The sequence below is a fragment of the Oxyura jamaicensis genome, chromosome 3, assembly GCF_011077185.1.
Source record: "Oxyura jamaicensis isolate SHBP4307 breed ruddy duck chromosome 3, BPBGC_Ojam_1.0, whole genome shotgun sequence".
Classification (NCBI taxonomy): domain Eukaryota; kingdom Metazoa; phylum Chordata; class Aves; order Anseriformes; family Anatidae; genus Oxyura; species Oxyura jamaicensis.
Genome location: NC_048895.1, coordinates 1,790,803 through 1,814,921, shown reverse-complemented (window position 1 = coordinate 1,814,921; position 24,119 = coordinate 1,790,803). Strand labels below are relative to the sequence as shown.

Here is a 24,119-nt window from a genome sequence, read left to right as displayed (position 1 = left end):
TAGTAATTAACATACCTATTAACATAACTCATACTTATTAACATAACTGTTTTCACTTGTATGTTGACCACTTTTGAGACAGTTCATCTCTTTCTTTCGCCAGAATTTATTATGTCAGTTTATACAATTTGAAGTTTTTTTTGGGGTTGTTTTGAAGTCAGTCTAACCAGTCTGCTCTAGGAACACTGGATGTCACAAGCAGATAGTCAGTGCTATCACTGCTAACAAACACATCAAGAGCTACATAACACATATAAAGTTAAAACTGAAGTCTTTACATGCACCAGGATTCCCAGCATCTCTCAATCGTACTTCATCCCTGACAGTCTGATTTGAATGACATCTTATGCTGATGTGACTTTGGGCTGCTCAGGGAACTAATCAGCAAGGTCCCCTGGGAAACAGCTTTTGAAGGCATTGGCACCCTTCAGTGCTGGTCAGCTTTTAAGCACTGCCTCCTAAAAGCACAGCATCAGGCAATTACAAAATATCGGAAGTCAAGCAGGCGGGGCAGAAGGCCAGCTTGGCTGACCAGGGATCTTCTACTGGAGCTTAGGTGAAAAAAAGAAAATGCATGGCTGCTGGAAGGAGAGTCAGACAACATGGAAGGAATACAGGGACACTGCGTTTGTAGGGAGAAGATTCATGTGGCCAAAGCCCAACTAGAGTTGAGATGGCCAAGTCTGTGGGAGACAACAAAAATGTTTTTTTTTTTAGATATATGAACAGAAAAAGGAGGACCAAAGAAAACATAGGTCTGCTACTTGATGGGTCACCTCACAAACAAGAACATAGGCAAAGCAGAGAAATTTAATGCCTTCTTTGCCTCTGTCTTCAAAACTGATGATGGGCTTTGGGACCCAGGGTGCCCTGAGCTGGAGGACCATGACGGTGGGAATGACAAACTCCTAACAAACCCTGAAAGTGTGAGGGATTTGCTGCTCCACCTGGATCCATACAGGGTGCTTAAAGAGCTGGCTGACATCATCGCAGGACCTCTCTCAATTATTTTTCAACGGTCTTGGGAATCTGGAGAAGTCCCAGTAGACTGGAAGCTGGCAAATGTTGTATCAATTTTCAAGAAGGGCAAGAAAGAAGACCTTAGCAATTACAGGCCTGTCAGTCTCACCTCAGTGCCTGGTAAAATTATGGAGAAGATTGTTTTGAGCAAATTTGCTGATGACACCAAACTTGGAGGAGTTGTGGACTCGGATGAGGGTGGAAAGGCCTTGCAGAGAGATCTGGACAGGTTGGAGAGTTGGGTGATCACCAACCACATGAAGTTGAACAAGAGCAAGTGCCGGGTCCTGCACCTGGGATGGGGCAATCCTGGCTATACATACAGACTGGGCAATGAGATGCTGGAGAGCAGCCCCACAGAGAGGGATCTGGGGGTCTTGGTTGACAGCAAGTTGAATATGCCAGCTGTGTGCCCTGGCAGCCAGGAGGACCAACCGTATCCTGGGGTGCATCAAGCACGGCATCGCTAGTCGGTCGAGGGAAGGGATTGTCCCACTCTACTCTGCGCTGGTGCGGCCTCACCTCGAGCACTGCGTGCAGTTCTGGGCACCACGGTACAAAAAGGATGTAAAACTGTTGGAGAGTGTCCAGAGGAGGGCAACAAAGATAGTGAAGGGCCTAGAGGGGAAGACGATTGACAAGCGGCTAAGGTCACTGGGCCTGTTCAGCCTGGAGAAGGGGAGGCTGAGGGGAGACCTCATTGCAGTCTACAGCTTCCTCACAAGGGGGAGTGGAGGGGCAGGCACTGACCTATTCTCCTCAGTCACCAGTGATAGGACCCATGGGAATGGTGTCAAGCTGAGGCAGGGGAGGTCTAGGCTATACATCAGGAAGAGGATCTTCACTGAGAGGGTGGAACAGGCTCCCCAGGGAAGTAGTCACTGCACCAAGCCTGTTGGAGTTTAAGAAGCGTTTGGACTGTGCACTTAGTCACAAGGTCTAAAATTTTGGGTAGACCCGTGTGGTGCTGGACTCAATGATCCTTATGGGTCCCTTCCAACTCAGGATATTCTATGATTTCTATGATTCTATGTTTTAAGAGAATAGCCTCATTTCACATTTAAACATCCACATCTCAGTTCCCTTTATATATTAATAAGCTCTGGAAAGTGTTTCCAGAAATTATACCCACTGAAGATTAATTTACTTGTAAAATGATCCATCTGCGTTAACAGAGCAATTCATATGCTTGCACATAAGATAGTACTCAGAGCCATCACGATAGCTGAAAAGCAAATACTGCCTTTGATAACTTTCCAGAAAGATGAGAGAAATAGCAAAATATGAAGATGGAGTTTGGAAATTTATCATGCTCTTTGAATTAGATAACTTCCCTTCTGTGCTGGCTATAAAATACAGTTGGAAAAAAACATACGAAGGGAAATCACTCAGTACCTCTACTTAAGGTTATTTTAGGCAATTAACTTGGACAAGGTTTGAATTGCCAGCCTGAAAACAGTTCTTCTTCGACAGCTGAATTAAGCTGGGCTCTTGACTTTAGTTTCCTGAGCAGCACGTAAACTAGGTAACTGAAAGAAACTATCTGAATACTTGACAGACTGTTCAAAACCCACCTGCTGCACGTACAATCTGACTTGACAGTAACTTATCTTGAGGTAAGCAATGTTGACAAGACTCCTTTGTAGTTGCTTGAAAGTGAATTGTTATAAGATGTAAATTCAGTAAACTTCAAATTAGAAGTAATGCCATGTAATTAAATTCATGCTTTACATAAGCAACGATAGATAAAATTTCACTATTAAATTGCTGAGGAACCAGAGTTCTCACTGGAACCCAACAATATCTATGCTTCTAAGGATGTAATTTTTTCAAAGAAATATGTTCTGAATCTAAACTTATTTCAAGTACCTTTATATTTGCAGAACCAAAAAAAGGCTCAAAATATCTATCTAGGTAGGAAGTTCTGTTTTGCACTGTTGGATCTACTTTGTGCATCTTTCCAATCCACTTCAAATACCCAAATCTCAGACAACTCTTTTTAGCATTCATTAATCTTTATGTTCTGGTGAATGACTGAGCACAAGTTTTAAAAAGGTATTCACAAACAGCTTCAGGTTATTTCTTTTTCAATAGAACTGGTGGCACTGAGTACCATCATAATATAGGACACCTCCTTGCCCCCAAATTTTTATGCAATATCGTTATTAATTATCCACATACTTATTAATTTTACCTGTTTTAATGAACGTGCAGCCAAAGACAGAAATATGAAAGAGCAGGTGGTGTAAACTTATTACACTCCAAAATCCAATAAATGCTCTATTTGAGAGAGATTATAGCTATCCAAATGATTCATTTTAAACAGGACTTAAATAAACAAAGATGGAATTATGACTTTGTTTTTTAGGCAAGCACTATGTCTCATTCCCTTGCCTACTATTATTTCTCTTTTTCTCTTGATTTCTTAGCAAACTATTCAAAGCATGGATTCTGAATCTAGAATTCTGTCCCCTATGAAGCCTCAGAGAAATTGACATAACCTCAGCTGAGACCTTCCTGCTGTATTTTAGGTTCTGTAGTGCAGGGGACACTGAAGAGCTTCATGTAGTTATGTAACTGCCTAGCAGCAGTATGTTGTTTCAGACAGTTATAATCTGTTTTACTGCATGTCATTTTCTGATACTCTATTTTCTCTCTAGCTTACGGTATCATGGATGCTATATAGGGCAGGTTTTTTGGCCTTTCAGAATGCAACAGGCTTCATGCCACAGCTGACAGGTTTACGTGAAGATCAAAATATATTCTCCTCTTCATATCATCTTTCCTATTTACTTCTGCCTTGGTAGACACTGTACTACACTCCCCCTTAAACAGAGGAAATAGTTTTTGGAAATAGTTCATATGATACTTGGAGGCTAAACTATAACAATATTTATAAAGCATAAACCCAATTTAAGATCAGGGGAAAGTATTTTCAACAAAATGAGCTCATCACCTGCATTCAGTTTGGTTTAGCAGACTTCCAAATTTAACTGATGACAGACAGGAGAATAAAAACAGCAATGGACATATTTTTGTGTATACAGCCACAAAGCAACAGGCCTCCCCCCCTTACTAACTTAATATATTATTTTCAGAGCTTTTAAAAAAATGAACGGGCTTTTAAAGATTTCATGCATCCCTGTATCCAGTTCAGTTATATACTTGCTTTCCTATTCTGTCTGTGCCACTACAACTTATATACATGTCCTGAGCCAAGTATCATCTCTCCAGGGAAGAATTTTGAGAATGAAACTGCATCCATACCAAATGCATGTTACAAAGAAGAAAATTATATTCAAGTCTTCAGCGTAAGCTTAAGTGAAAAAATACAATAGACAATCCCTGGGAAGGATGTTAAAGGGATTGGGGTTCGGGTAGTGTTCTCATCTGTTCTCCCGATGGGTGACTGGGACCCAGAACGAAGGAGGTGAACAGGACAGGTAAATGACTGGCTGAGGGGATGGTGTCTGGACCAAGGCTTTGGGTATTTTGATCTTCACAGAATCACAGAATCGTCTAGGTTGGAAGAGACCTCCAAGATCACCCAGTCCAACCTCCGACCTAACACTAACAAGTCCTCCACTAAACCATATCCCTAAGCTCTACATCTAAATGTCTTTTAAAGACCTCCAGGGATGGGGACTCAACCACTTCCCTGGGCAGCCCATTCCGGTGCCTAACAACCCTTTCTGTAAAGAAGTTTTTCCTAATAACCAACCTAAACCTCCCCTGACACAACTTTAGCCCATTCCCCCTCGTCCTGTCACCAGGCACATGGGAGAACAGACCAATCCCCACCTCGCTACAGCCTCCTTTAAGGTACCTGTGAAATGCGATAAGGTCGCCCCTGAGCCTCCTCTTCTCCAGGCTGAACAGTCCCAGCTCCCTCAGCCGCTCCTCGTAAGACTTGTTCTCCAGACCCCTCACCAGCTTCCTTGCCCTTCTCTGGACTCGCTCGAGCACCTCCATGTCCTTCTTGTAGCGAGGGGCCCAAAACTGAACGCAGTACTCAAGGTGCGGCCTCACCAGAGCCGAGTACAGTGGGACAATCACTTCCCTAGTCCTGCTGGCCACACTGCTTCTTATATAAGCCAGGATGCTGTTGGCCTTCTTGGCCACCTGAGCACACTGCTGGCTCATATTCAGCTGACTATCTTGGGCAGGCCTTTGAGAGGCCGGTTATGTGGGCTGCTGACGGACTCCAACTCAGCAAGTGGGGCACAAGTGTATTGGGCAGCAAGCTCTCTGGACTTATTACCAGGGCTTTAAACTAGGTTTGAAAGGGGAAGGGAAGGAAGTTAGAAGTGACAGAGAAGGGCTGGTGGATGTCACTGCTGTCACTGTTGAAGATAGTAAGGAAAAACCTCTGGGTTATCCCATAGGATTGTCTGAGGGCTCCTCAGAGAAAGTAATATTCCCGATACCCCGTCCAGAATCTTCTTGCATCCCTCTAGGGGTAACTGCACCTGCTGCTTCCCTAAAATGCCGGTATACCAACGTGCCAGGCATGGAAAATAAACAGGATGAGCTCGAGATCTGTGTACAATCACAGGGCCACAACTTCATCGCAATCATGTAGATGTGGTGGGACAGCTCGCATGACTGGAACGCTGTCATGGAGGGCTACATCATTTTTAGGAAAGACAGGCTGGGGAAGCGAGGGGGAGAAGTTGCCCTTTATGTGAGGGAGCAATTAGAGTGTACCCAGCTCCACCTGGGGGAGGGTGAAGCACAAGCAGTGAGCTTGTGGGTGAGAATTAAGGGGTGGGCTGGTATGGGAGACACTGTTGTGGGGGCGTACTACAGGTCACCGGATCAGGAGGAGGAGGTCGATGAGGCCTTCTACAAGCAGCTGGAAGTAGCCTCATAATCCCGGGCGCTGGTTCTCACAGGGAACTTCAATTATACAGATATCTGTTGGGAAAGAAACTTGGCTAGGCACGCACAGTCCAAATGGCTCCTTCAATGTGCTGAGGATAATTTTCTGATGCAGGTGGTGGAGGAGCTGACAAGGCAGGGGCTGCTTCTGGACCTTGTTCTTACCAACAGGGATGGGCTTGTTAAGGATGTGAACGCTGGGGGAGGCTTGGGATGCAGCGACCATGAGATGGTGGAGTTCAAGATGAAACTTGGTGGAAGAAGTAAGGCAAACAGTAGGATTCCTACTGTTAGGCAAACAGTAGGATTCCTAGGATTTTCAGAGAGCTAACTTTGACCTCTTCCAGGACCTACTTGGGGGTATCTCATGGGCTGGATTGCTAGAAGGCAAGGGTGCTTGTGAGAGATGGGCAACATTTAAACAGCATTCTAAGCTCAGGATCCATGCCTCCCAGAGAACAGGAAATCGAGGAAGGGGGACAGGAGACCTGCATGGATGAGCAAGAGTTCATCAACAAGATCAAAAGGAAGAAGAAAGTCTATGAAATATGGAAAAAGGGCCTGTCCTCTTGGGAAGAGTATAGGAGTATTGTCAGGGCCTGCAGGGACACAACGAGGAAGGCTAACGCCCACCTGGAGGTGAAGTTTGCAAAAGAGATAAAGGATAATAAAAAGTTGTTTTGTTTTGTTTTTAAGTACGTAAACAGTAAAAGGAAGACTACAGATAATGTGGGTCCCCTGCTGAACGAGGGAGGTGTCCTGGTAATGGGGGATGCTGAGAAGGTGGAGATACTGAATGCCTTATTTGCTTTGGTCTTTGCTTCAAAGACTACCCTCCCAGGACTCCTGGACCCTGGAGGGAGGAGAAAGAGTCTGGGAAGCGGAGATCTCCCTCCTGGTTGACGAGGGAGTGGTTTGGGAGCATCTGAGTGGGGTCAATGCACACAAATCCATGGGCCGTGATGGGATGCATCCACGTGTCCTGAGGGAGTTAGCAGAGGTTATCACCAAACCTCTCTATCATCTTAGAAAGGTCTTGAGGTTCCTGAAGACTGGACGATAGCCAATGTCACTCCAGTCTTCAAGAAGGGCAAGAAGGAGTATCTGGGAAACTACAGGCCAGTCAGTCTCACCTCAGTCCCTGGAAAGGTGTTGGAACAGTTTGTTCTGGATGCCATCTCCAAGCAATTGGAAGAGAAGGTTATGAGGTGTACTCAGCATGGATTCACCAAGGGAAAATCGTGTTCGACCAACCTTGTAGCCTTCTATGATGGCATCACCAGCTGGGTAGGTGATGGGGAGAGCAGTGGATGTCATCTACCTCGACTTTAGCAAGGCTTTTGCTACTGTCTCCCACGACATCCTGCTAACAAATTTGAGAAAGTGTGGGATAGACAGGAAATGGACAGGAAGGTGGGTTGAGAACTGGCTGACCTCAGAGGGTGGCTCAGAGTCTGTCTGGAGACCTGTGACTACCAGTGTTCCCCAGGGGCCAGTGCTGGGTCCAGTCTTGTTTGACAGCTTCATCGACGACTTTGATGAGGGAAGAGTGTCCACCCTCAGCAAGTACGCCAATGATACAAAGCTGGGAGGAGTGGCCGACACACCAGAAGGCTGTGCCATGAGATCTGGACAGGCTGGAGAGATGGGCAGGGAGAAACCAGATGAGGTTTAACAAGAGCAAGTGTGTAGAGTCCTGCACCTGGGAAGGAACAACCGCATGTGTCAATACAGGCTGGGGGACGACCTGCTGGAGCAGAGCTCTGCGGAGAAGGACCTGTGAGTCCTGGTGGACAACAGGTTGACCATGAGCCAGCAGCGTGCCCTGGTGGCCAAGAAGGCCAATGGGATCCTGGGGTGCATTAAAAGGAGCGTGGACAGCAAGTCAAGGGAGATGATGCTGCCCCCCTACTCTGTCCTGGTCAGGCCTCGCCTGGAGTACTGTATGCAGTTCTGGGCTCCCCGGTACAAAATTAAGACAGGGAACTCCTGGAAAGAGTCCAGTGGAGGGCAACAAAGAGGATATGGGACCTGGAACTTTTTCCCTATGAGGAAAGGAAGAGAGACCTGGCTCTGTTCAGCCTTGAGAAGAGAAGACAGAAAGGGGATCTTATTAATGTTTACAAGTATATTAAGTGTGGGAGACAGTGGGATTTGGCCAACCTCTTTTCAGTGGTTTGTGGGGATAGGACAAGAGGCAATGGCCACAAAATGGAGCACAGGAAGTTGCATAACAACATGCAGAAGAACTTCTTCATGGTGAGGGTGATGGAGCACTGAAACAGGCTGCCCAGGGAGGTTGTGGAGTCTCCTTCTCTGGAGGTATTCAAGGCCCATTTGGACATCTACCTGGGCAACCTGCTCTAGGGAACCTGCTTTGGCAGGGGAGTTGGACCCAGTGATCCCCTGAGGTCCTTTCCAATACCTGCAATTCTGTGATTCTGTGACAAGCTTTCAAAAAAAAGTTACCCCATTCTTGGCATTCACTGTTAATGCAAGTCATGGATTTTCTGTACAGTACGTGGTATTTTTATTTATAATTTATCTAGCAATACAGTAAACTATACTGTAATAAAGTGTTAAAATATACACTGAAATAACTGATTTGGCCCAAGAGTTGGAAACTGTAGGCTTTCGCCATATGTGCTTTTTAAGATTTATTATTCTAAGAACTCTTCCCTACATCTACAGAGAAGAAAGGGTCTGCTGAAAAGATAGCAAGAAAATACAGTAGTTGGGAGTATGACCTATGTGAAGAGAGGAATTACCTTCCTTGGTATGTATTGTAACAATTCTGCTGGCTGCTTGTAAAAACCTCTTTATTGCCTCCTTCATTTTTTATAATACAACAGTGATGCCATGGAGGTGAGCAGTCAAAAATCAGTATTAGACCTGTGTTAGTATAGCTACTATTATGCACACTCCATTCGCTCTACAAACAAAACTGAAGAGAATATTCTTTCATGCTGTATTTTATTTTCTTCTCTTACCCCCAAATCAAACTCCTTACAATGAGAAAAATAAGTTATAAGTCTGAAAATCTGACAGAAGCCCTGAAAAAAGTAAATAAGAAAACAAACAAAAGACAACCTCTTCAAATTAAAGTTCTTAACTAAGTTCTATCTCAAAAGAAGAAACTATTTCATATCTATTTTCTTAATATAGTCACTATTTATGAAATTGCTTTTGCTAAAGGTATTAGTGTTCTGCCAGAAAGGAATTAATTTTAGGAAAGATTATTTTCTAAAAGGATACGATATTTTTTTTTTTAAAGGGCACAAGTCATTTTAGCCTCATAACTGGCACATTAAGTCATAAGAGAAATATTCTAGTATCAGAAGTGGTTTCATTAGCAGTTCATCTTCAGCTAAAATATAATTAATGGAACCAGTAATGAATGAGAACAACTAAGTTGCTTGCTATCTGTAGGCTACAGGAATATCAGAATAATCAGAAACCTGTAGGCTAGTGATACAAAGTCAGTGATATTCTAGTGATACAAATTCACTGCTCAAATAAAAATACATTCGTGATGATTCAGTGTCTCTGTACTCCTTCCAGTAACTAAAATTTATTTCAGGTGGCTGGGTAAAATTCCAGACCAATACATTTTCATCACAGCAAAAAGTTATCAAAAATTATGGTTAGATTCCTTTCTATCTTTAGGGTCTTTCAGGAATATAGGGGATTTAATGAAATGCCAGTTTCATTAAAATGTCAGTATCTGGACCTCATCAGATAGAAATTCTTTAGCACACCTCAGTCTTTCTTAAAACAATAGTTACTTTCTCCCTCTCTCTCTGCATACATGCACATTTCCCATCACTGTATTTTTAATTTTAGTCTTTGCTTTACAGCGATATATGGCAGGAATGCCTGAACATTTGCTTGTCTCAGTTCTACCTCTGATTTAATAATTTTATTCGACCAAAAATAGTAGCATGTATGGTAATAAAATCACTTAAGATTACTACCCTGAGTTTAGAAAGTTGTATGCAAGAGACCTATTGAAATCAATCTTAGCAAGGAATAAAGCACCTTTACTGAGCCACTGAATAAATTTAAACTAGAGGCAATGGAGAATATTCATAGGGATTAATCTATTTTCAGTGACTGTAATTATACAGGGTGCAGGACACTATACTACCTTTTTTCATCAGTTTCTCAAAACACATTTAATAGCAGAAATGTAAAAGCTTTCAAACCTTTTACTGTATTCAAAATAATCATCTGCCACCACCACTAATAAATTTACTAGTAAATTTACTGCTAATAAATACAGTAGTTCTGACTAGTCTCAGATTTCAAAATAATAGAATTTTAAAGGTGGCAGTTACAGCTAAATCAGCTTTTCCAGATGTCTATTGCCAGCATAAGACTACTCTTCAAAACATCTTGCAGCTGCTGCCTTTCTCAAACATCTGCTTTCCCTGTCACTGTCTTGCCAGCACCAATCTCATACCAAGAGGGAAAAAAAAGTTAATGCTTGGAAGACCAAAGTTGTATACAGTAAACACATTGACACAGATCTCTAGTATGGCCTACAAGCAGCTTCTTCAAAATGTCCCATTTGAAGACAAGTATTTAGCATTCACATAGCTGCTTTTTAGAATACTAAAAGTAACTCTTCTGAATTGTTACCAATGCCCCAGCAAGCATTTTGCAATTGGGCAGATTAAGCAACTTCAGGGCAAAGCAATAGCTGTATAACATTCATTAATTCAGAAAAAGTAAAGGAATCAGTGTACTGGTCAGGAGGTTAAAAAAAAAAAAGAGATAAATTAATTACATCCAGAACATTAGCCTTAGCCCCAAATCACTTTGTTGTGATCACAACTTGATTATCAGAAGTTTTGTTTGTTGGTGGTGTTTTTTTTATGAATACAGTAGGCTATCAGTGCTTATTTATGGTATAGTAGGACAATGTAGACTACTCAGAGGTAAAATTTTACAAGTTGATGCATATGAAATGAATATTAACTTCTTGACAGCAGCTTTATTACTGGTCTAGCCTCTTACTCTTTAGTACTCATTGGCTCATTTCCATTTATCCAAGGTCACTTATTAAGTGTTCACCCTTAAACGGTGTCCTACAGATTGCTTTCCTCCCCCCACCCTTTCTGTTCCCAAAGATCTTCAGCCTACACAGGTGACACCATGACTCATTTCTTAAGCTACCACTGGATTTTTTTTTTTTTTTTAGTGTATACAAAAAGGAAATGGAAGCCAAACCCTCTTGCAGCTAGCATCAGGCCAGCTCTGTTCATGAAGGACAAGCTTTGGTGTAGCAAGCTTTGCAGTCCACAAGCTTCTCTTTGGCAGAGTGAAGGAGGCTCCTCTGAAGAGGGTGGAAGAAAAATGAACATAACACAGATGTGAAGAACTCTGAAAAATCTGTTCTTTTCACTTAACAGAAGGGAAATAAAGAGAATTAGCTCTCCTGAGCTAATTTTATTCCTAGTTTATTCCTTTTATTGCAATATAAATGTCAAATTTCCACTGAAAATAAACTGGAAATATTAATTTTCATTTCAGACCTGTGATGTAATTTATATCCAAAATTATGTATGCAAAAGAGTCCCATATCCAAAAGAAGGCCCCAAAAAATGTAAATTATGAATGTTGTACAGAAACCAATTCAATTATAAAGCACAGGAAACATAACAGGAGAATAAAGTGCTATGCATAAAATAGTAAGAATAAGCATAATGACATTTCTTTAACAACATTACTCAATCTTAAAAACTCAAAACTATTTTCAAGTCTCAAAGTGCAAAAATATTCATATCCTGAGCCTATGTCCACTAATCTTAATCTTCTAAAGACATCCAGGAAAGCTCTGTAAGCTTTTGGAAAACCAACCTTTCAACCACTATAAATGTCATGTCTACATTAAACTTCAGTGCATACTTCATTTCTTCTAGGCTTCTACATTCAAGCAAATGCATCTAGCAGGTTCCCTGAAACAGCATTACCTGAACATTCTGGGAAAACCTGTTGTGAAAATATCACTAAAGGAATATGTGCACCTCTTACTTGTAATAAAGTTCTACGTTCTGCTTTTTTTTTTTTTTAAAATGTTTCATAAATTTACTTTACTTGATGAACAATACTTACACACCAGACCTATGGTGTTATGTTCAACTATCATGAAACTACAGAAAGTAATATTCCTGGCTGTGATTTTCATGGGCTATCTGTTTGAGCACCTTTTGTTAAAGGCTGTTTCCTGCAGCCATGTAGCTCAGATATAATTCTTTAAAACCTGCTTCCTGACTTAAAAGTTATGTATCCAGTGCAGGCCTAAACTAGAGTATGTCTTCAAGATCAGTCTGAAATTAGTAATTCTAGGTTAGCACCTCATCTGTATCACACCATCATGTTCTTATGCCACAGAAAAGAACCGCAGTTGCCTGAAGAGAAGTTATGTGGCCCAGTCTGCCACCAGTGAAGGTGCCAGATGCACAGACGAGGGGGAAACAGAGGTACAGTAAGGCCACCTCCTAGATACTTAACTAACCTGCAAAGAGAACCATCCAGTAAAAAGCATTTACATTTATGCTACTTTCAAATAGCTCTTTCAATAAGTGACAGCTTTCCTAACAACTTAATATAACATCCTTTTAGACTTCTGTGGCCCACACAGACAAGGCTTTCCTGTTGTCAATACTTTAAAAAAAAAAAAAACAAACTCTACCAGTAGAAGTGGATCCAGATTATATGCAGTAATCACTAATTATATGCATACAACCTTGGACCAGGAACATGACAATTGCGCATTGCAAGCTTGGTTTAAAGCTGCTAAAAGAATGAGTAGCTTCACTGAGCAGCGTTTCAGTGGGTGTTTAAAAAAAAAAAAAACACACACACACACAAAACACTATCTAAAAAGATCAGGAAGTCACCTCCAGGATTCTGCTGCAGACTACTATAGACTATTTTGCTATAGACCAAAATCTTGATTAAATGCAGCCATGCTAGCACATGTTCAACAACAGCATAAACACAGGCAAATATTTGGTCCTACTGGCCACGTAATTTGTCACACATACATAATCACCTTTCTGCCTTCTGTCTTGCAGAATATAAGTAAAGAAAGCGCAACTTACCTAATCATAGTTCCAATACATTCCAGCATTTGGAGAACTAAGCAAAATGTTTAGATACTTTAGGAGTAACTTTCAGAAACCAGGGATAGGAAAAAAATGAAGGAATCACACTATGACTAGTCAGACAGAAGCTGACTGTGCTTTCATTTTTAGTCCAATGTATCTTAAGATATGTAGAAGAAAGTATGGTCTAACTAGTCATAGTGAAAGGATGAAACGCCATAACTTACATTGAGAGTTGTAATTAACTGAAGGCATGTTTTTTTGACTTTTATTTTTTAACTACAGTTAACTTAATCATTCTGAGAAAAAAAAAAAAGACATTTATAAAAAGAGGGAAAGGGAAAAGAAATGGTACATTGTATCCTGAATTCTTCAAGAGTTCAGTTCACCTTTCCTGAAACTGTTATAAATACCCTTATTCTGCAACGAATATTTGCACGAGTTACTACCAAAGACAATAAAAGAGTAAATGACATTTGCATTTTTCGTCTCTGCATAGGGAAGGCAATTTCTGAGGACTGCAAGGCAGACACTTTGTATAAATACACCACCACTTTTGACGTAATGCAACAAAATTGCTAGTCAGCAGATCTTTTGTAGGGCTGCCACTTCAACATTCAGGTCTGCTGAAAATAACTAAGACAATCAAAATTTCTCATTAAAAAATCAGAAAAAAAATATAACTAGGATTGTTAGGCAACTAAAACAAAAGGGTTAGTATTTGTCTCAGTATAGTTATTTCCTATTCCATTTTTGTTATTAGTTTCAGAGTATTCCATTCTCAAATAAAGACAACCCATCTGTCTCAAAAGAAGAAACTTCAACATCAACAGGAGTTATATCAATAAGATACAGTGTACCAAAGTACATTATACTGTTAGACTGTTAAAAGGAGCTTGATGTATTTTATATTAAATCACATTAGTAAGTGCAAAACACCTCAGCAATAATTCTGAAACATGAACGTCAAAATTTGATACCACTAAGTCCACCTCTGACTGCTAACTTAATTACATGCAGTTAGCCTTCTCGGTTATGTGAAAAAATCTCAAAAGACTGCAAAAACAAACATATAGCTCAGAACACCACCACTACACAAGATCAGACAAATAGCAATACCTCTTTGTTTTGATAACCCCATCATTAACAAGTTGTTCTTAACAACTTGCACAATCCTGTTCAGAACGTAAGGTGGTGAGAAAACTAAACCAGTAACTTCTATTTCCAGTATATTTGCATAATGCATTTAAACCTTTCCTCACATCACCAGTAACTCCAGCCAAAAATATTGTAATGTTCTTCCCCGGATCCATCTGATGGCACTGGCACTGAAGATGCAGCAGGGATGAAGGATGTTTCCTTTAGAGATCTCCTGGGTTGACTCATCACGTCATTTTTCAAGAAAATGAAACATACAACCTATACTTGAAGTTCGGATCAAGTATAGATAATAAAGAAATAAAGCTCCAAAGATCTCATTCCAGGGCTGTTACAAATATCACCTCTTAAGACAAATTCAAATTCAACATTTGGTAGACAAACTACAGGTAACTAAATGTTCTTGGAGTTAAGATGTATCACATAAAAAACAAGCTGCTATTCCAAATTAAAGACTTTAGGTGGGAAAAAAAAAGTACAAATTAAGTTTTTGTTGTTTACTAAGGTTCCTGTGAGAGGCATCCTGCAGAAACAATTTGAGTTGAAGAAAGCCTGTGGATACTACACCTAAGCCTAGTACTAATGCCACTGAGGAGAATTCATTGAAATATTTATGCTACCCAATAGCTGTTCCAGCAGTTCATTCTTTTACAGAGGTTAACAGAAGTATTGCTGCTGTTCCTTCCCATCACCCAAGACTTTTATTTAAGAAATAACCTCCCTCAAGCTGAAAACTCTGCTTCTACTCTCAAGGAGACACTGTAGCAGAGGACTTCTCTTCTGCAATTCCATGCATAAACTAAAAATAATAATAATCATCATCATCCCTCTTCCATTTTCAAAGGAATTCCAACTCTTGTGTCCTTGAGAAAAAGGCTGAAGCGTAGACTATAGCAACCTACACCTCCTCATGTGGAAAGTCTTGGCAGCCAGTTCCTATGGTACAGATGTGATAAGGGCTACAAATGCCCTTCTTAAAGATGATTCTTTCTTGTAATATCCAGTTACAAACAAGTTATCCCAAGGATCATTACACTGCACTAAGTGCTGAAATACGTAATTGTTTCTTCATTGTGTTTTAAAAAATATTAATAGAGTTGTAGTTCCTCCTGGCAATCAAACAGAGCAAAACTAAGAGCAGCCACCAGAATGTCCTGAAAGAACAGGCATTTTCCCGTTTTTTGAGACTGAATGTAAAAAAAAACCATAAGCTGGTAAAATTAGTTTCTTTTGGGCATTTCTGGGGTGAGGATTTCCTTAATAAGAAAATTATTTAACAACCCACAGTCTCAAAACACTTTCCAAATCACTTTGGTATACTCAGATCTCAGACTCTGCTTCACCCTAGCTGTTCCACAATCATGCTTTTCAAGGTGTAATGGCTTTGCTTAGGCACCTGCATAGCACTTGCATAGGAAACACATCTGGAAATTCTGTTGTTGAAAATCTCATTCGGCTTCATTGCTACTTTGCTATTTTTTTGGTTGCTATGTTTCATCTGTCCTGAATAGGCACCTTCTGTGACTGAAGTCCAGGTTAAACACAAGCTACAGACAGTACAATTTTCCATACAATTACAAGAAATAACATTAACTTGAATAACACTTTATAGGAAACAAATGCTGTAACTTGCCATCAAAAAAGTGGCAATTCTACATAAATTTGACGTATTTTAGATCTATTCAAATCAGCAGCACCCTCTATAACCATAAATATTATAATATATAAATTTAAATAAAACTATTCAAGTACATTTTTGGTATTTTCACTTTGGGGGTTTGATTTGCAAACCTCTGCCATCAATTTACTTATTCCAAAATTACGTTTACTATAGTCAACAACATATGACATTGCCTCAAGCAATCATATTTCTTTTTTCCCCAACTACAGAAAGACAAGAAAACAGTCACGTTCTAATACGAATCCAGCCTCTTGAACACTCTAAAGAACAAACGAGGCCCCCAGTCACTCTTGCAGCAAAGTAAATCTCATAACTATTGGCACATCCGCATTTTTAATCTCAATCTGTCAGCACAGTAGAACACATACACCAGCATACTTACAGCAGTATTCTGATAAATCCTACATCGCTATTACATCGTAAGCAGCCTTACATAAACAACATGCTTTGGTATCCACAGATAATAGGCTAGCTTTCCAGGTAACATGCCCAGGCAGCAAACACCACAGAGGTGCCTGAGAAAGGGAGCAGTCTCTCATGCAGCTCCCTGCCTTACAGGTGACTTGTTTTAAGCCAGTTAGAAAGCAAAATGTTATTTTTTTTTTTTTTAAGTCACATAATGTGATATAATGTGCATAATACCACAACATACATCACATACACCACACATACACCACAGCATATACCACACAGCATAATACCACAACATATCATATACATGAAGGTATCTCTCAAGTTAAATATAGGCGTCGTATCATTATTAAGTTGTTCTTAACAACTCACAATCTCGTTCAGAATGTAAGGTAGAAACGATGAGAAACCTAGTAAGTGTAGATGAAGTCTTCAATACAATGTAAAAGGTGTTCTCTCAGTGAGTTTTTTGCATATCCAGAAAAACCATTCCACTATTGCGGACATTATAGGCAATGAAAACAAGGAAACATCTAATGGCTTGCTGTTATAAAAGTAACGCACAATAAGATAAGAAAACCTTCTGTTCTTTTGCAAGAGTTCAATTACAGTCAAAACTTATGATCCCGTCTTGCAAGCAGTAATACTAACCATAAATCCTACAGTTGCATGAATTTCATTGAAGGCAGTGACACTGCATGGATGCAACATTCTTGCTGACATTACAATCATTACAATGGCCTGCTCTAAAGCCCACTTTTAAGTTACTCAGGAAGGAAAACAATCTCTGTATGTTAGTATTACAACTTCCAAAACCTTATCCTGTAGAGCACAAATGCCAAAGTCAATGAAAATAAGTTACGTGCGTAACGACAATCTATATTACACTTTCTATGTAAAAATGTTGCAATAGCTAGACTTGGACATAGCTATTACGCATCAGCTATGATGCTTCAGCTAGATCACATATCAAGAACAAACAGAGCTACCATACAAGCAACTTCAGGATTGCTTTGTGGCCTGTAATATAGGCATTAGAGTAAAACACAGGGCTCTCAGCTTAGAGAAAACAGGAATATTCTGACCTTCACCACCCTCTAAGCTGCTAGATCATGCTCGACTGTCAAAGCTTTTATTAAAAAAAAAAAATGGAGTGAGAAAAATAGGGTATACTTCATGCTCATTGATTGCAAACTTCATAACTGGCATGCATTTTTAGGGTCCAAATAAAACTCATCAGTATTCAGAGACCAGAACCAATTCTATTCATTTCAGCCACATGCTCTCATCCTGTTTTATAATGGCAATACTTGATAAACAATAGCTATATGCTATTCACAAGTAATTAAATAATGTGCAAGAAGAATAACATTATATGATGGGAAGAAACTAAAGAATCATAAGCTGTTTTAGGTTTGAAGGGGGGCTCTGGAGGGCAGCCAGTCCAACCCCTCCACAAAGCCGAACTCACTTCAAAGTTAAATTCAGCAGTCCAGAACCATGTCTCATTAGGAAGGTTAAAGGAGGATGAGCTCGGAAGTACAGCACCTTGTAGTTGCTTCACAAAAGAAACAAAACACTTCAGAACTCACTTGTTCATACCCTTGTTCACACCCTGGACATCTACCTTACTAGCTGAGTGCAGGATGTTGGAAGGAAAAAAAAAAAGAAAAAACATTTCTCCATTAATCCAATAGCCTGATCTATTTTAGCCAAAACTAAATTACGTCCAACTGCATTACCTTGATACAAAGCAAGAGACGAGACTACTAAAATTGTGAAAACAGTGAGCATACACTTTTACGTGTGACCTTTTCACCAAGGGAAGGTATCTACTTTCATGGTTGTAGTAAACATTTTAAGGTAATGCACATGTTCTCAACCCTCTGAATAACGGGTTCATCATTTGTTTCCACAAAATAATATTTGCTGAAAGCTTTCAGCATGGGCAACTACTGGAAGGGGTTCTGCCCCCTTCAAGGATTTACAGTCTTAATGATTCTGCAATCTTTTCCAAAGTCTGCAAGTTCTACTTAAAAAAAAAAAAAAAAAAAAAACATGTTTCAAACCTCCTTAGAAAGTAGTCTGTTGGACTGCAAATACATGCACTGTTGTTTAGAAAGTAGTCTCAGAGAAATAAATTCCAACAAAAGCAGAAAATGGGAGAATTATATTCATCTCATTCAACTCTATTGGATGCTGTGGAGCCTAATGTGTGATAATTTAAATTCCTGCATTTATTAGATATATCAGCAATACTCATACAAGGAACCACTGACTTTTAAAGTACTGACAGTGATGGGATATTCCTCAATAAGGTCTACAAAGTGCATCAAAGGCAGAAGAGGCAAACATTAACGGATGCAAACAATAGAATATTCTAGCAACATTTTGGAGATGCTTAAACAACAGCTCTTTCCTTTCTTAAAGCCCTTATGACAGCAACTTTTCTTGGCTACTAAAAATGGAAATCAACTGACATCTTGGGCCCTGTTCATGCTTTCTGGGACAAAACATTTCATCCTCTGCAGAAACTATGGTCATCCTAGAGAATTCTCATCTTGACCTGGATCAGAAACAAAACTCATCATTCAAAAGCATTTGTTAAACACTAACTGGACAGACAATGAATCCTCAAAACACCTGCTAATTTGAACAGAAGTTGTCCAACACAGTTGGGTTTGTCAGGGAAGTGTTATCAAGTATAAAAAAATAGTGGATATATGCAGCTGTGTCTTGACAGGTTATCTTTCTATTATTTATTAAGAATTCAAACATTAGCTCACACATACTACTCTCTATATGGATTACACTTCATATCCTCCAGAGTATCAAAAATTATGTCCCTGCAGTAAAGAAAACTTGCATTTCATGATACTGGGGATGCATCTAAAATAGTCATTCCTCTCTTAGTTAGCTGAAGAACTAAGAGTCTATTTGAATAACGTAAGTGATAACACCTTTGAAACCGCAATAAACTTGTAACCACATGCACCAAATTTTATTGAAACAGCACCGTTTTAACTCAGATTATAAAAGGGAGGAGAAAAACGCTACTAGGAGATACAGCAGCCAAGCTCTCACTGGGAAAAAGCAGCCAAGCTCTCACTGGGAGAAGTGGATGGTTCTCTGTAAACAAGATTCCAGAACGATTATATGACTATTATGTGATTTTGTTACCCAGTGTCAAAACTCTGACTTCAGCAAATATTTCCACAGTACTACCGCATCATGAGTCACCTGGGACTATTTTGATCAAGAAAATGCTTCATTCATGCTGAATTCAGGTGAATAGGGAGGGCAGCAGCTAGCTGTGCTCAGAGGAGTGTCATTAATATGCAACTCCCTTTGTGAGGATATTCTAGTTTCAGGTTTTCGTCAGGAATAGAGCAGGAGTGGAGACAACATTAATTTTCTATTTACTGACTTAATTTCTATATTCTGAACACATTGTTTAAAAGGCTATCTTGAGCTCTGGAACCACATTTTTGTTGTGTTACTTTGTGTGGTGCAATAAAATTAGTATTTCTGTAGTACAGTAACATCAATTAAATTCACTTTTTAAGCAGAAATTGAAAGAAAGAGACAAGAAATTAGCCAGATCAGGAGCAAGACCTGTGCTTTTGTAGCCATCTTGCACCAGCACACTTGGAATTCTTTTGACTGGAGTACCAACAGCTCTACTTAAATTTTCAGGGAAATTTTCAGAATGGTATGTTTATGGACAGGTTTATGGCACTCTTGTGCTGGGTGTAAAGAGAATTACACCTGCCTTGTCTAAGACATCAGAATCGGTGATATAGGTTCCCAGCGCTGGGGAGATTAGCTGCTGGATCCACAATTTTGCAGCACTGTTGCACTAAGATCTTCCCATTGCATTTTTATATAGAAATAATCTATTTTGCTTTTGGTGCAGTGAAACAAAAAAAACTTACCTTCTGTGTTATTATAGCAACGTTTTGAAGCTGTGCTACAAAGATAATAATCAAATCTAGATACCCAGCTTTTACCCAGACAGCTGATAACAAATCTGAGCTGCTTTAAAACGACAGGTACAAGCAGAGCTATGAGAAGCGAGGAGGGGGGTATTCTGCCAGCCCTACATTCTCCTCCCTTCCTTGTAAACCCCACCCCGCCCCACCACAAGAAAAGTCAACCCCCTTACCTGATAATATCGTCGTTGTGCCCTAGGAAGAATTTCTGGCTGTGCTCTCTGGTGTTATAAACCACGCCGACTCCAGCCACGAAGTAGACCACCTCTTTGCCCGCCGTGTAGTACAGGTTGTTGCGGCACTGGTGACCCCTGTACCCGTAAACCCACTCCAGACGGAGCTGGCATCTAGGAGCTGTCCGATCCGCCATGATAACCAATCCCCTCTCCCCACAAGCACGCACAAAACCTAGCGCTGCCCCCTCCTCCCCTTAACTCCTTCCCCGTCGGGGTTTTCCCCTTTAAAACGTTAGCGGTCCTTGCCCAGCTGCCGAATCTTCAGGTGGCACTTTCCAGCGGCGATCGTAAATGCAGAACGCATTCGCAGCTCGGGGCTGCTAGTGCTGCCGCCGCCGCTCCTACTGCTGCGCTGCCACCATAATCTGCTGCCGCCCAGGGCGAGCAGCCGCCGCTTCCCCGCTGCTGCGCGGCCCCGGCAACTTCTTGGGGGAGAAGGGAGATAACAAAAATACACCTACATAAACAGCAGACAGGGCTTTTTTCTTTCCGAAGGCAAAGTAACTTCTGTGCGTCACTGCCACCTGCCAAAGGCTCCCTGCTGCATCTCTCGTATTGCACCTTCTTGTCTTCCTGCAAAAAGCTTCCCGGGTGTTCTTCTTGCTAAGATTTCTATCTTTGGATCAAAACTGAAAGAGAGGGGGGGAAACGGGAAAGAAAAAAAAACACCGCGTTTTCAAACTGCAGAATGCATGTGTATTTAAAATGCAGGGGGACTACTTTGACTGGGGGGAACACTGCTTGGATGTGTGCTGTGGCAGCGCTGAGTGGTTAGGGTCTTCTAAGCCTTTCCAGCAGCATCCGATGCTCTCAGTCTTCATATTAGATACTATGGCAAGAGGATTCACATGCAACAACCAGAATAAATATGATAGTATTACCCCATCTATCCTTATTCCCCATAATCCAAAACTTGCTCTTTTTGGAGTCTACAGTGACTAGGTAATCAAGACAACTTCATGTTATAATTTTTCAGTCACAAACCACTCCAATTTGCCTTAAAATGGGGGAGGGGGGGGGGGGCAGGATGTTGCATTCATTTTTTAATTTACTGCTGTCCGTTGGAGTGGTATTTCCAAGGAACATGCTTCCTTGCTTTTCTGTTTCACCTGAAGTAGGATTTGTATTGTCATTACCAGGCGAGCATGGTTGCCGCATGTTGTGGTAAGCCATCCATCGCTTTATAGTATCACTCAACAAGAGACCAAATCCAGCCCTCCAGAAACTCGGCCACAATCACAGGAAGGAGAATGCTAAATCCGAGGCGAAAACCCAACGGCTCATTCAGAGAAGCACCACAGCACAGCGCCAGATGGAAGCCAGGGATAAACTACCCACTACAAGGGTGACCCCCGTGCCTTTCCCCACACAACACCGCCTCACATTCGCTATCTGCCCAAAGCGAAGAGCAGCCTGTCGATAGCGGCTCACACACACCCGCACAGCGCTGGCAACGCTCCCCGCCCTCAGCGCATTACGCTCCTCCACGCTCCAAGTGAACCTGAGAGGAAAACCTGGCATCCCACCCTCAGCAACAGCCTGCGGAGCGAACGTCGCCCCCCGCGGCCCCCAGGCTGACGGCGCCTCGAGCGGGCAGCTCCCCGGCGCGGCCCCCGCTGAGGGCTGGGCACTGCCCTCTCGCCCCCAACACGGGGGAACGGCGTCTCGGGCGTGTGAGGGTGGAGGCGCGGCCCTCCCTCCCCAGCGGAGGGGGCAGCGAGGGCTCGGCGCGGGGCGGCGGCGGCAGCAGCAGCGGACGGAGGCAGCGACGCTCCCGCCCAGCACGGCCGCGAGCGGGCAGAGCCGCCCGCCTTTGGTTGCCAGCGCCGCGCCCCCGCCCCCGCCCCCGCCCTCGCGGCGCCTCGTGGGGATGCGAGTTCCGGCGGGGCCCTCGCTCACGCGCAGCCGGGTGGCAGCGGGCAGAGGGCGACTACAACTCCCAGGGTGCCCAGCGGCGCAGCAGCGCCGGGCGGTTGCCGTGGTGACCGTATTGCGGCGGGAGCGGAGGCGGTGGTGCAACGGCCTCGTCGCGAGGCGGGGTGGCGCGCGCGGCCCGGCGGCGCTTCCTGCCCTCTCGGCGACACGAGCAGGGGCGGCGCAGCTGCAGCGGCGCGCGGGGAGCGAGCGGGGTCCGGCCTCGGCGGGGCGAGGGGAGCGGGGAGCAGCTAGCGGGGAGCAGCGAGTAGCGCCCCGCCGGGCTCGCCGCTGCGGGAGTGAGGGAGAGCAGGTACCCGCCGCAGCCGGGGGCTGCTGGTGACGGAAGATCCGTGGCGGTTGGCAGCGCGGTGCTGATCGCCGGGTTGTGACAGGAGCATGCGGCGGCGACCCCGAGCTGGGCGCCCAACCTCGATCCAAGTGTCCCGGGCCCTCCCGTGAGCGGCACCCGGCTAACAGCGGCGGGGACCACGGGCCTTCGGCCGACTGAGCGTTCCGGAGCGTTAGGCCTAACCCCAGGGAGGAGAAAGGGGAAACCCCGGCTTGCAGCCTGCTGACAAGTGCTCCGGCAATGCCTCCTCTCCCACAGATGGGGCTAGATAGCACAGGTAGCAGGTAGCTTGACTGCCAGCAGCCGCAGGGGTCCACTACCTCGGGCCTTGTCTGCCGTCTTAGGTGTCGTGTGCCATCTCGGGGGGTGTCCGCTATCTTAGGCTGTGTCCGCCATCGTGCGTGAGTCCTCCGCCTCAGGGTCTTGTACACAGACCGCAGTGAAGAGAGGGAAAGCGCGAGCACACGTCTAGATACCATTTCTGAATTATGAGAAGAGAAAAATCAACCACCCCAAACTACCAACATTACTCATGGTAAGTGTGTTTAATGTTACATTTAATACAATGTAGAATATTCGCAATTTTTTCCTCATAACATACTGTGTCTTGCGGATGGTGCAGTGTTTGATTTCTTTCATAATCCAGCAGCAAGTTATCTCGTAACTATTTCCATCAGCAATCTCAAAAAGAGCATATGATGCTTAATACAAGTTCAGCCAAGTCTTTGGAACATTTATATTATTCCATCCAATCACAGAATCACAGAACTGTAGGGGTTGGAAGCAAACTCCACAGATCATCGGGTCCAATCCCCTACCAAAGCAGGTCCCATGGAGCAGGCTTCCCAGGTAGTACAGATGGGACTTAAATATCTCCAGAGAAAGAGACTGAACAACCTCCCTGGGCAGCCTGTTCCAGTGCTCCGTCACCCTCACCATGACAAAGTTCTTTCGCATGTCGGTGTAGAACTTCCTGTGCTCCATTTTGTGGCCATTGCCCCTTGTCCTATCCCCACAAACCACTGAAAAGAGGTTGGCCAAAACCCACTGTCTCCCACAATTAAGATACTTGTAAACATTAATAAGATGCCCTCTCAGTCTTCTTTTCTCAAGGCTGAACAGAGACAGGTCTCTCTTCCTTTCCTCATGGGGAAAATGTTCCAGGTCCCATATCCTCTTTGTTGCCCTCCACTGGACTCTTTCCAGGAGTTCCCTGTCTTTTTTGTACTGGGGAGCCCAGAACTGCATACAGTACTCCAGGCGAGGCCTGACCAGGATAGAGTAGGGGGGCAGCATCATCTCCCTTGACTTGCTGTCCACGCTCCTGTTAATGCACCCCAGGATCCCATTGGCCTTCTTGGC

At 42.7% G+C, this 24,119-nt stretch overlaps 1 protein-coding gene across 6 annotated transcripts in view; it reads right to left on the bottom strand.

Annotated features, from left to right (window-relative positions):
* Positions 1-21,572, bottom strand: part of EML6 (EMAP like 6) — a 128,873-nt gene extending 107,301 nt beyond the window's left edge. For 3 of the 6 annotated variants that reach the window (XM_035322297.1, XM_035322298.1, XM_035322299.1), the window contains exon 1: positions 20,429-21,565. In XM_035322297.1, the coding sequence (XP_035178188.1) occupies positions 20,429-20,625 (197 nt within the window). In that variant the 5' untranslated portion in view covers positions 20,626-21,565. Of the gene's footprint in view, positions 1-20,428 lie in introns of all 6 variants that reach the window. The other 3 variants (XM_035322300.1, XM_035322301.1, XM_035322302.1) reach the window with 2 other exon arrangements.
* Between the last annotated feature and the right edge of the window lie 2,547 nt (positions 21,573-24,119).